Genomic DNA, 12916 nt, shown 5'->3' with positions numbered 1-12916 from the left:
TCATTTGTTATCTGGACGGATAACGACCGCCAATAGAAGAACATCTAAAATATTATGCAATGTCACCCGTGTGAGTGTGTTATGCAGTCTATAAACCACCCGCTGTAACGGCTGTTGTTGTAAAACATTCGTTATTTAATTATTGTTGTTATATTTACCGATAAAACGGTTACAGTTTAACAATCAAGTACAGCGGTTGCGTTCGTGTTGTTTTTCACTACAAATAGAGTTTCTAATTGACAACCAAAAAGTGAACCTTGTAAATCAACGCTGCACCGATGGGGGGGCCACCGCGTATTATTATACGGTTTTCAATTATTTATGCGGTCGTATTTTTCTGGTCATCATTTGATTCGCGAATTCCTCGTCACACATCGCAAACAATCGATTCGTTACCTTGTACGAGGAGTTTCATATTATAAAAGTTTCTCCACATTAATCAGTTTAATTGTGAAAATATTTCAATCTTACGGTTTTTAACGAAAAATATGTCGTCGTCATCATCTGATAAAGAAGACATTTGCTGGGCAAAATACTGTTGACGTGTGAAGTTTTTTCTCCTTTCATAAAATATTTTTCAGTATATTCTATTAATTATTGTACTATTTTCTTTCGCATTGTAATTTTGATAAGCCAAATTTATTGTTTTGGTATTACAAAAAGGAAACGGACGTTTGAGTACCAATTTGTTGTCGGCCGCACCGACGCAATGGACGGCACGCGGCTTGAGCATGCTCGCTGCGCCTCAACTGCCTAATAATAACAACACCGTACTGGGGATGAGTTTTGCCTCCCCACAGTGTCGCTGCCGCCGCCGCCGCCAGCAGACTCGAAATACGCCGTTTCCGTCCGCACGTCGTCGTCGCCGATAAAACCGTCCGGTTTCGTCACGTTCGAGTACTCTCGTCACCGAAAGCGGGGCGGCCGTTACAAAAGCGACTACACATGGGCTATGAAAAAACATTGCAAACAACTGGAGAAACGTATCGAAGACCAACGGCGTGGTGTGGAGTGCGTCCCCAAAAGGCGCCCGTCCAAATGTTCTTCCAAAACCGGTGGCATTTTGAAAAACGAGTCGAGCCCAGAATTATCGCGACCCTCGTGCCGTCGGTCTCGACAGTATTTTCTGGAACCAATCCGTCGATGGAACTCGTTTCATAATAGCCGGGAACGGAAACCGGCGGCGGCGGCATCAGCGTCCAGTAACCTGCCGTACTTGCAGACCCTGGTTAACCTGCAGAGGGAATCCAGAAGCGCTTGTGCCCGGCTCGCTCATTCTGTGCTGCCTAGAATACAGAGGGGCGCGGACAGTGCACCAGTTCTCACGGAAGTTCACAACTTCAAGTCGTTCGCACCGACCGCCTCTAGTCCTACCCTGACTTCCGGCGGCCCGGCCAAAAAGCAACATTCCAGTCCCAATCTGTTGCTGGTGTACGACCGCCGCACAGGTTTTAGTCCCACGAGTTCGCCCAGGCGATCCGTGAGACGACTCAAGACTCCGCCGTCGNAGGCGATCCGTGAGACGACTCAAGACGCCGCCGTCGTCTTCCCAACAACAGCCGTCGGTTGTTGGGGTTGGCGACGACGCTGTTCCGGTCTCGACATCACGTCTTGCCGCCGACAAATCTGTCAAAGTGCCATTTGCCATTATTGTGGGCGATTCGACGGTGGCCAAAGACGCGGTGGTGCCCCGGATCAGGGCCATCAGAGCAGATTCGATGACAGAAAAGTCGTCTTCACATTTGGCCGTCGACGTGTCACCGCACCGGAGATACTCGTTTTGGTCAGTAAAATTTCTTTGAATTTGCTTAGTGTAAATCGAATGTTTCGAAGGCGATTCAGTGCATTGGTATTGTCGGTCTAAGAAAACTATAGAATTCCTATTTGCCCCTCCTAATTCGGAGAACCCAAGATAACCGACAATATCAGGGGAAGCACGGGAATGGCGCAAAGTTTATTTTACTAATTTCGTTTATTCATTAAAATACAATGAAGATTTGTATAATACAATCTCTTTTCTCTTACTTAGCAACCCCTTCGTTCAATAGAATATGTAATTCGCCATACCAGACGACATCGTCTGAAAGTACATTTTGATGACGCAGTTTATTAGTTAATAGGTCGATAAACTCCTTACTCTTTTGTTTCATGTGTTTTTTTTTTAACATTACACCGTGTACATAATTGGTGTTTACTCGCTAATTAAATTAACAATAGAAATTTTCCGTTTAAATGAAAGCCGTTCGAAATTTTTTAGACATAATTCGAACCGAGTGGCGACACAATCGCGAAAAATACCAAGTGTAAATGTGCAAAAATGAAGAGTTCTTTAGAAACTAAAAAAACATATAACAATAGACTTATCTGTTTGACTAGCCGATAAATGTTTTGTGTTATCTTTGTTGATATTAGAATAGAATCGATTAAAATATATAAGATAAAAAACTTATGACGTTGTCGTAAGTGGCACAGTAAAAAAAGATAATATTATATTCACATCAAAACGTCAAACGGCTCGAGTGGTTTATTACTGCAGTGACTTAGATTAATCATAAAACGTTTTTTTTCTCTCGAATATAATAAAAAAATAATGCAAAACTATACTGTTGTTGTGTACGTCCATTGATCGATATTTCTACGATATTATTGTTGTGATCGGCAAAACGGAATTCTTTGGGGAAAAAAAAAAATTCTCGTATGAATAATCTCACTTGCCTAGAGCCCTTAGCGGCGATATTAAAATAAATAATATCATGTAAAAACGTTTGCACGTGTCATGAACGCGATGCTGTGTTGACAGCATAACACAGAAAAAGTGCACAATATCACAATGTCGGCCTCAGTACATGTTCTCTAAAAAGATAACGTCTATGGGCACGTCGCATCTTACGCGCAAGACTTAGACAGCTATTAATTTTTTCTCCTGATAATGTCGTTTGTCCAGTAAAACAAATTACCTTGTCGGTTTATTCAAAACGTTATCATTGCGTTTGCAAAATTATTATTATTTTTTTAAATCGCTTCTCTACCAATGGCAATCCTCTTACGACTATCCGAAGAAATTCCGTTAGGATTATTGTCCGGAAAAATAACAACAGTGAAATACTTTTCTTCTGTTCAGTCGCGGTGGTTTTTTTTTCGCCCGGTGTATATTGTTATAGTTTGCCTACAGTTATTAACGCGCCGCGTTTTCGGTCCACTAATGACACCAAAGCGTGTACGAGTCGAGAACAACGTGGTGTACGTGCGACAGGTAGAGTCAGTCGGCGGCTGTTAGGTAATAGTCAATACCATCGAGTTTGCATTTGACTCAAGAGACGTGTTCGCAACAAACGGTCCCGTCCGAAATGACCTATTACTGTCCTTTCGAATCCTGTGCACGAGTGAAAAAAATTGTACGTCGGTGCGAGTCTCAACAACAATTTTACTCTGTCAATGGTAACACTAATTTCCAGACCTGTTCTCAGGAATTCGAACCCAATTTATCAGCTGTGCACCCTATGCGGCGGCGTGTAAACGTTTGCCGCGGGACACGATTCCATAATGATTATTAACGAGCGGACAGACAATGTCGTTGGCCGAATATCGATAATTGTCGCAACTGTGAATCGAGAATGTGTCACAACAGGCAGATCGGTACGTGAACACTGTCGCGATGGCCGGCGGTTGCGACCTTGTTTTGCGATCGTACAAAAGTAATTATCGACGACCCATTAGAAGACGGTTGTGTGATTCATTAATAACCGAGCAACGCATCATGTTTCAATAACGAAATGGCCGTTGAAAATTGTACAATCGCATTTTTTATTCATCATAACAAAATCCCATTACGCCATCGACTGTCGTGAGGAGGCCGTACGTTTTTCCGATCGGCAATCGCTAAACTAAACGGTTTTCGTTTTGAATTCCTTTCCAGTCTCGTTGACACTGCACGCCGATGTATGTTTAAGTATCATGCGTTCGTCTATAAAGTTTATATGTAACGGTTGTAAAGCGGAAAATAATTGATCTCGTTGGGCTCTGTGCGTTTGGAGCTCGTGTACGGAATTTGATCGGCAACTAATTTTATACGAGTTATTGAAAGTTTCTAGCGGTTTCTGACACAAATTATGTTGCCAGATACCAGTTTTTACCGCGAACGCAGTTTGTTCACGCCGTTATCTGTCGTGCCATATTTCATCCGTTTATTATTTTTTAATTAATATAGATTGCTCCGATCCATTCTCGTCTATGGTGTATTTTCTTAAATAAATCCACTTGGGCGCTGTAGCTAAATTTTGTTTCGAAAAAATTGTCATGACTGTAAATGCGATTTTTTAATCGAGATTGTTGTACACGTTGTTGTTGAATTTACTAAACGGTATTGTAAATATACTTGCGATTGGTTGTAAACACCACGAAAATCGTACACGATTCGATTGTTTTCACAAATTACTTTGGTAAATGTTCCTCCTACGAGCAATGGCCGTGTAAACACGGATTGAGGGACCGTTAAATGATCATTTTTTCCTGATCATTTGTCCAGTTCCCCTTCATCTGGTCTCCAATCGGATTTAGTCGTGATTGGACTCGTCAAAGGCGTTTCCACGACAAGATGTCGGTGACCGTTGAACGCAAAAATGCCGTTAAACTCGCCAACACGGACTTATCAAATCAAGGCGATCGCGTTTCTCTCAAAAGCGGCGGGGAAGGTTTTTTGTGCGGATTGACAGCGCGTATCGCATAATGAACTTGTTAAAGTTCCATCAGTCATTTGTAATCGTTTATAAAGCTCTGTTTAAGTTCAATTATGTTTAGTCCGGCAACTTTTAGTCGGTCGCTGCGTTTTAGTTTAAGTAGCTATAACATTATTACTTATTCAGTGATCAACTTTGATAGAGTGGTGCACTCCCTCCGTTGCATCTCGGCGATAGCCTTAAATACCGTGATTAAAAGTAACCTCCTCCGCGCGGTCGAGCGGGAGCGGGGGGAGGGGCGAGCCTTTCCAAACTCGGCAGAACTTTGGCAGAGAACGTCCTTAACCGGCGTGTCTCACGTGGAGTACCCGCCAACCCGATAGTCTTTTAAGATCAATTACACTTTTGGGTCACGTTACGCGCTGCGGTTATGAGTTTTTTGTATGCGTCAAGTACGTTTAATCGTGTTGCGCGTATATGTTCATTAGGCGTTTTTTGATTTTTATAAAAAACAATATTTACAAATTCTATTTTGTAAAATTAGCAGCGCACACCGACACACTCGACCTAGAAGTTGTGACCGTGACGTTTTATCGCGAACAAATAACTCGACCAAGGAAAATATGATTTGTTTTCGGTTTCGCACGTCAACGCTTTGAAGTATTTGCAGATACGAAAATTGTGTTTAAATAGAAACACGAACACGCCGACAATTCGGTCATATTTTGTTGTCGCCAATCGATAGAGACCAGCGAGCGTTTGGAATTGTTGTAGTATTGTTCGATTAAAAAAAAATAATAAAAAAAAAAACCTGTTACGCACGTCGGTGTGTACATAATTTAGTTTTCGGTACACCGGACCGTTACTTTTATTGCAGGTACACAAAATGATTAATTATTTACTGGAACGACGGCACATTCTTCGGGGAGGTTTGAAAATCGATGCGTTCGCCGTTTATGAATGCAAATTATTTCCACGTACACGTTTAGTACAGTAATGAGTATTACGGTGTGAGCCACAACGGGCCCCCTCCGACACAAGGGGTGGGCACTGACACGGACGCGGAACGTCGTGTCATGAATATTACCGTTTAAATGTAATATTAGTCCACCCACAACACGAGAAAAACGTATCGTAACGTTTTCAAAGTTGATCGTGTTGTGTAATCGATCGATTATTGCAACAGTTATTGAGTGTGTACTAACGGCCAATTTAAAATCGAGAAACGGGTTTGACCGTTTTTCTCTCATTTTTATCTCTCGCCTGTTTATCGCCGTTGGAAATAATTATTTCGAGGTTGGTGGAATCGATTTGCTTTCGAGTGTTTTTTACTCATATTAGATGACCCCGACGGGGTCAAGACGATTGCGGTCGTGTCTTGTATGATATGATGCTGCTACAACAGTTACCCGCAGCATTTTTAGTAAACGGCAGCTTTTATTTCAGTTTCCTCCGTTTTCATCGCCTTCCACTCTCGCCCCTCTCCACGAATACACTAGTTTAATGGCCGTCGGATTAACGGAAAGGCGGCGGCGGCGGCACACGCACATGACTTTCGTGTTTATCAAATACCGGCGTATGGTTATATTTTTATTTCGACTTGAAATTATTTTATGAAACGACTACATACAAACGTAGTTTTTTATTGCGAAATGTGCCGTCGTCGACGAGAGCGCAGTCGGAGGTAGAGGCGTCGTCGCATACCCTTTAGCTCTCTTCGCATTGTGCGTGTGTGTGCCTTTAAATGTTTGTACAACCCGTGACCCGAAAATTTAGATCTCCGTCACTGTATTTCGGTCCCTCCCGGCCGGCAGCCGCGTGTCCGCACGGTCTCAGTTCGCCATAGGCCAGTGCGTCTTTACCGTATTCGTACCGGGCGAAGTGACATAATTGAGTTGAAATCCCTGTCGACTGGGCAAACTCGGCGTTTTCTATACGATATGACCTGCTGTGGTGTGCCTCGAACGTCAGGTAGACACGTTATTTGACATCGGTTTTTATTTTATTTGCGGCTGAAGGTACAACACGGGACGGTGGTAGAAAAAGAGGGGGAAAAAAACGAGAGTCGACTGTCAGTTTTTAGAGGGCTTAGTTTCATCTTGTCTCCCTCCTTTAAAAACATCAACGCGACTTATGACGGCTAAACAATTTAAATGAGCGAACGATTTTTAGGCGGCCGGGTGTATGAATTTACTCGCTATTGTTAGCGTTACATTTAATTTAACATAAATTGGATAAATTATGGAGCTCGCGACCAATACTCGTTATACATGTCGGGGCGGTAGACGATTAGGTTCAAGTTTACACTTAGAATATTAATTAAAACGATGTTTTGTAATAATGATGTTGTTATTTTGTTTCAGTTTTGGAAAACGAACCGGAGGCAGCGCTAGGCGGCCTAACGAATGCTTCGTGTTGGAGCCTTCGGAAATGTTGGTGGTAAGTGTTTTTTTTTTTTTTTTTAGAAAAATGTCGAGTAAAAGCAATTGTACGTGTAGGTAGAACATTTCGAGCAGAGCGCATCATTACTGTAGGAACGCTGTTATCTTCTTTGTTCGCGTCCTTTTTTGTTGTTGTTGTCGGCTTTTTCCCCTTGAAAAATATAACGTAACTTATAATTTGACCGGTAGTGCATCAGGGAATTCTTTTTGTACTGGTACTATTGGCTGTAGACCGTAATCGAGAAAATGTCGATTTTGCGCTCTATCAATTATTTTTAACAATGTTTACTGTTAAAAACACTCTTTAGAAAACTGAAAATAGCATTAAAAAATAAAATAAAACGGGTGTCCCGACCAACTATAAAATTGCGAATATTTTCGAGCCGCGTTAAAGTTATACTTGCTCGAGTTAACTTGGAAAATCGCTGGTAGTGTATAAAATAAGATCATAAAACGTATTTGCTGTGCTCTTCTATGTGTCTCGCTTTTGCTGTTACCATTCCGTGTCGGATTTTATCGCTGTTTATGGTTGAATGATCTCTGCTCGTAGAACATTGGTTGGCGTTTTTTTTTTATTCCATTCTTGGTTTTTGAACTCCACACGCGCGGGTATGATGACAAAAAAAAAAAAAGATAGCAACACAAATATCGGTCTCGCTGTTGATGGTTTTTCAAAGAATGTTATGTCTCCCTACGACATCATAAGGATCTCGATTCTGAGGTGTTACATCGAGATATGTCACCGGAGATATTATCTTTGGTGAGCTTTAGGCCTTTGAGAGTCTTTTGAATCGCGTTATTGCTATTTCTCGAGTGCTCATTTTACGCCCATTGACCATCGATATTTGTGATAACGTTTCGTTTTCATTTGTTATTATTTCATTACTCTAAAAGCGTGTTCGTATTGTTTTAAGCAAACAACTGGCGTTTGGAATAAAGCCACTGGCGCGTTCAATAACTCTGAACCCTTTGTAGCCTTAGAAATAAAATCGCGCATTGGTCCGTTTTTTATTTTGATTATTTCAACCTTCAACTGGTGTCCCTTTTCATTGTTGGCTCGCATTGTTACAAATGATGATAATTATTACGACCATCGTCGTGTAAGTAATTAAATTAACATGCCAAGTTGAGTAATTTTATTGTACTTTGGCGTTTCGTTGTAATGAAGCATTATATTTTTATGGGTCTCGAATAATTGATNTTGTAATGAAGCATAATGTTTTTATGGGTCTCGAATAATTGATATTTAATCGATAAAATGTTTGACGTTTATCTTTAAATGTCCATTATACTCTTATTCTGCCTACTCGGTTAATTTAAATTATAATGATAGTCTGTTTATTCTCACGAACTGATCATTTCGTCGGATATACAATGTACAATGTATAATGCAAATTATCTGCTAAAAAATATGAAAGGTATTGTTAAACGCGGTTCGTTTGCGTGCAATCATAAGATAAAATAAGTGTAATCGTTATTTTTATAACAATTACATTTATGTGTTTGTTCTCCGGCAGTACAGAATGTTATGAAAAGGGCATAGGTCTTGTGCGTTATAGATGAGTAATTTCTTTATTGTTAGCTGGTGGACTTGGGCGATTCTAAATTTTTAATTTCAATTATTATTCACTCTACAATGGTTTATTACACCAAGTTTATATTAAACTCTAATAATTTATTACTAAACTTTATAACGCCTACGAAAAACAAACTGACCTTTATTTTTTTTTACTGAGCAATGAAAAACATTAAATTTGTTCGTCAAACATCAATCTTAACTGCCCTTATAATTTAAAGATACAAAAAAAAAAAAAAGAATTATAAACATTGGATTTTTAATTGTGTTTTATAGAATCGTATTCTTAGCAGTATTAAATAGATATTTTATTCGCGTTAAAAATAAAAACAGTAAATCGAACGTTATTATAATGAAAAAAAATTACATACCCTGGAAGCTTATAAAATATATATTTATATTTTTTTTAGTAAAAATACTTTTGACATTTCCACGAAAACGTTATTATAATCTATACTCAAGCAAAATTAATTGAAATAGTATTTATTTAATATTCACCCCATTGGTTACGTTAAAGAGGCATACTAAAATTATCAACGTTACTGTAAATTGAAATTTCAAAAAAAAATAACAAATCGGTTAAGTCCAGGTATTAAATGTCATTTTATAATGATCTACAAAGTACACCTAACTGACAGTTTTTAATTAAAAAAAAAAAACGTTTTCTATAGTGTTGTCTATTTAGCTGAGATTTTAACGAAAACACAAACCAACTGTCATTAAAAGTTTTTCCGTTTTGTTATTATCAAACTTGATTACGTATTAGAAGATAAATGTTTTCTTATTTTTCAATTTCGGTTTATTTTTGTGAAAACTTGTAAGACTTATAAACTTTGTTGACATAAGCCGATCGAGATTTGTCGTGTCTTGTTGTGATGTCCAGGAAGTCGAGACTGATGCTTTTTGGAGGGATGACCTATTTACAATAATATTATTCTTCTTAGTTCATTTGAATCAAACGCCGCTTTCGTTATTTTTGTTTGTTGATTTTCGCTTGCTCGTCGAAAAATAAACTTTTTCTCGGAAAAAAGGAGAAAAATATCTCCATAATTTAAGGCCATGAAAAAAACAATGTTGGAATTACAAAAATCTTTGTCGTCGCAAGACTTGTACCGAACGCGTGAAAACATATTTTCAAATAGATGACTCACGCCGTCAACATCAACTATTAAAATTTTCTATTATGATAATATACATGTATGTGTTTATTTATAATGTGTGTGATTTGTGTAATGGAACACATTTGTGTGTGATTCATGTACGACAGTATGAAGTCAGTAGGACTTCCGCTATGAAGCTAAACAACAAATTTTACCTTAAAAAAATAAAATATTATGATTGTTAATGACGGGAAACGGAGCGTAGAGATGAAAAACGGCCTAGGAAAGAGCGGTAGAAGGGCAAAGAGCGTTGATCCAGTCGCCGTCGTCGCGATCAGCTGTTTTCGTAGTCCATCGTCATTTTTTATTGTTTGAATATAATAATTATTATTCATGTCAACGACTCCTCGTTTTTCTCTTCTCAGTCGATTCAATGACACGAACGATTTTTCAACCAAGCTCGTGTATCTCGTATTACACACACACACACACATACCATTAGTATTATTATTTTTATTGTTTGAATTGATGTACACTATTATAGGGACACTTGTTCTCTTTTCTTCCGACCGGACGACCATGCGGGTGGGTACACACTGTATAATCTCCGTACGATATTTCCATTATGGTGTGCTCTCTTCGGTATTGTTCCGACGGGTGTAATGCGGTCGAGTAATGTGCATCGTTTTATAGACATTCTCCAATATCGCCGACAGCTGCTTGTGGTGTTGGTCGGATGACGGTAATTTCTTTTTTTTTATACTTTCTCGTATAGTTCGACAAAGTGCGGCTAGTGCTCGTGTGCGTACGTTTGCCGAGAAAATTCGGCGACCGAAGTGTTCGGTTGGGGTGGTACGTTTTCGATTTCAGAACTAAAACGGGTAAAAAAAAAAAGTTTTCTTGATGTCGGCGATTTTCTTCCGAGCGCGTTTTCTTTATTTTCGATAGTCAATCGCCTTTGAATCAGTGACAGAAAAAAAAAATTATTTCCTCCTTACGTCACTTTATTGTCTCTAAGTGGTCTACACCCCCTCCTCCGATATTTATTAAATATATATATATATATAAATACAAGAGAGAAGGTTAAGCACAATATTGATCCAACAACGGAGAAGAACGAACCACCACAAAGCTGTGTAACGGCAGACACCCACGCATTGCGCTCATTTATACCGAAGCCCACCGCCGCCTCAGCCAGTTACCAACCACCCGGCACGACCGACGTCACTTGCCTTTTTCTGCCTTTCCTCATTCATCTGCCCCCTCCCTCCGATATCATTTCCTCGTGGTTTCTGTGCGTCAATGTTTTTTTCTTGTTATATACACGATTGCTCCTACCGTGGTCATTTATCTTGCATCCGCTTGATCCCTTACTTCAGTTCAGTCACCCGTGTTGTATTCTATTTTGTTTTTAACATTATGATATTAAATAAGTAATAACAACAATATTATGAACCCGACCGCCAGTAGTGTTGATTATGTAGAAGCAGTTTAAGGGTCCTGACGCAACAGGAGAGACGATTGCTTTCACTGCCAAGCGCCCCACAGTAATTGTTTTTTTGAACTTTTTTTCATCTCGTTTAAGGCCATTAAGACTCGCCGGTCGGTTCGGTAAACATTCATTAAACGTCCAATGAATCAATGATCGAAATCCATTGAACGAATAATTGGTATTCGGTACAAAGAAAAAAACAACATATTTCATTCGCTATTGTATTAAATTTTATCCCTTTTCACCGCCGTACACATTATTTAAAGTACTCTATAAATCAAATTTTAAACCGAAAGAGTGCATTAAATAATACTACAAGCTCACTGAAAGTTTTTAACGACCATTTTTATATGCTAACCCTATTTTTATGTACATGATTATAAAATCGAAAAAAACATACGTTCCATTGAATATTTAAATTCAAGTTTCGGACTAGAAAATAGATTGAATCTATCAAAGTCAAGGTATTTTACAAATTTTATAACCGCTGCGAGATAGTTTTTAAATGTGTTTTTATTATTAAAACTCAATGCATAATCGTATTGGTTTTTTATTAAGACGAAAAATGTACATTTTTCCGGCCGCTGCATATTCTAATAATCAATTATTTAGGTTTACACGTAAAAAAAATGTATTCTAAATAACAAAGAACAATAAAATTATTATAATGCGGTCGTGGAAACCGGACCGGACGGTTAAAATTACACTTCTTATTGATATATTAAATTATTTCTGCGTTCAGTGAATTCAATATCGTAATTAAAATAATTAGACGACTCGGATTTATACCCTTACAGCCGCGCCTCGCGTACAAACCACAGTATTGATAAATAATTTAGGCACTCGGTTGTGAACTCAGATAAACCCACACTACAGTGCAATTGAACTATTATTGTATTTTATTTATCATACATCACAGGAACGCGAAATAACAGGCAACGTTCGAATACAATATGTAATGTACAGTACACTGGATGCGTGTGTGGAAATGTGGGCTGAATTCCATGGTCTGGTCGTTCATTGTTATTGCTTAACGAGACATTGTGGTGTATGGTGTATACACGCATTGTGTAAATATTTCAATTTGAAGTAAAGCAAAATTAATAAGATTTTATTTCATTTATTCGTTAGTTTGATGGCGGTTCATCACGCACGGTGCAGAATAAAATTAATAGTAAAACTTTTTAATTGTGCAGGAATTTCTAATGAAGAAACTCTCGAGTCGGATGAACTTTTACGTTTGATTGAGACGTCTAATTATTTTTGCTCGACAAATTTTCAAATAATTTTACCAGTATATTATATGCCGCGTTCGTCATAGCGTTGTGTTGTTTTTATCGTAGCTTTTATGAGCACTCCATTAAAGTGTGCACTTACTGCTCCTAATTGATTTCTTTCTAGACAGTTTAAAACATTAAGCATGTAAACACTGCAAAAAAAAAAAAAANGCTCCTAATTGATTTCTTTCTAGACAGTTTAAAACATTAAGTATGTAAACACTGCGAAAAAAAAAAAAGTCGAGCACTTTTTACTCTACTGCCGAAGGAATTCTGTCCATTTTCTGTTGATTAAATATTGATCCGAGTAAGATTAACTCGTAGGAAATAAGCAAGTACTATTATTACTTAAAG

At 38.5% G+C, this 12916-nt stretch overlaps 1 protein-coding gene across 1 annotated transcript in view; it reads left to right on the top strand.

The window, feature by feature from the left end:
- Positions 1–789: 789 nt before the first annotated feature.
- LOC126901822 (rap guanine nucleotide exchange factor 2-like) overlaps positions 790–12916 on the top strand; it is a 30461-nt gene continuing 18334 nt past the window's right edge. The window contains 3 exon segments of the mRNA XM_050678631.1: positions 790–1570; positions 1572–1783; positions 7040–7115. Of these exon segments, the coding sequence (XP_050534588.1) occupies positions 953–1570; positions 1572–1783; positions 7040–7115 (906 nt within the window). The 5' untranslated portion in view covers positions 790–952.

The sequence above is a fragment of the Daktulosphaira vitifoliae genome, unplaced genomic scaffold, assembly GCF_025091365.1.
Source record: "Daktulosphaira vitifoliae isolate Bord-2020 unplaced genomic scaffold, ASM2509136v1 Scaffold_3, whole genome shotgun sequence".
Taxonomy (NCBI): domain Eukaryota; kingdom Metazoa; phylum Arthropoda; class Insecta; order Hemiptera; family Phylloxeridae; genus Daktulosphaira; species Daktulosphaira vitifoliae.
The sequence above is the reverse complement of the archived record's forward strand: the minus strand, read 5'-3'. Positions and strand labels throughout refer to the sequence as shown.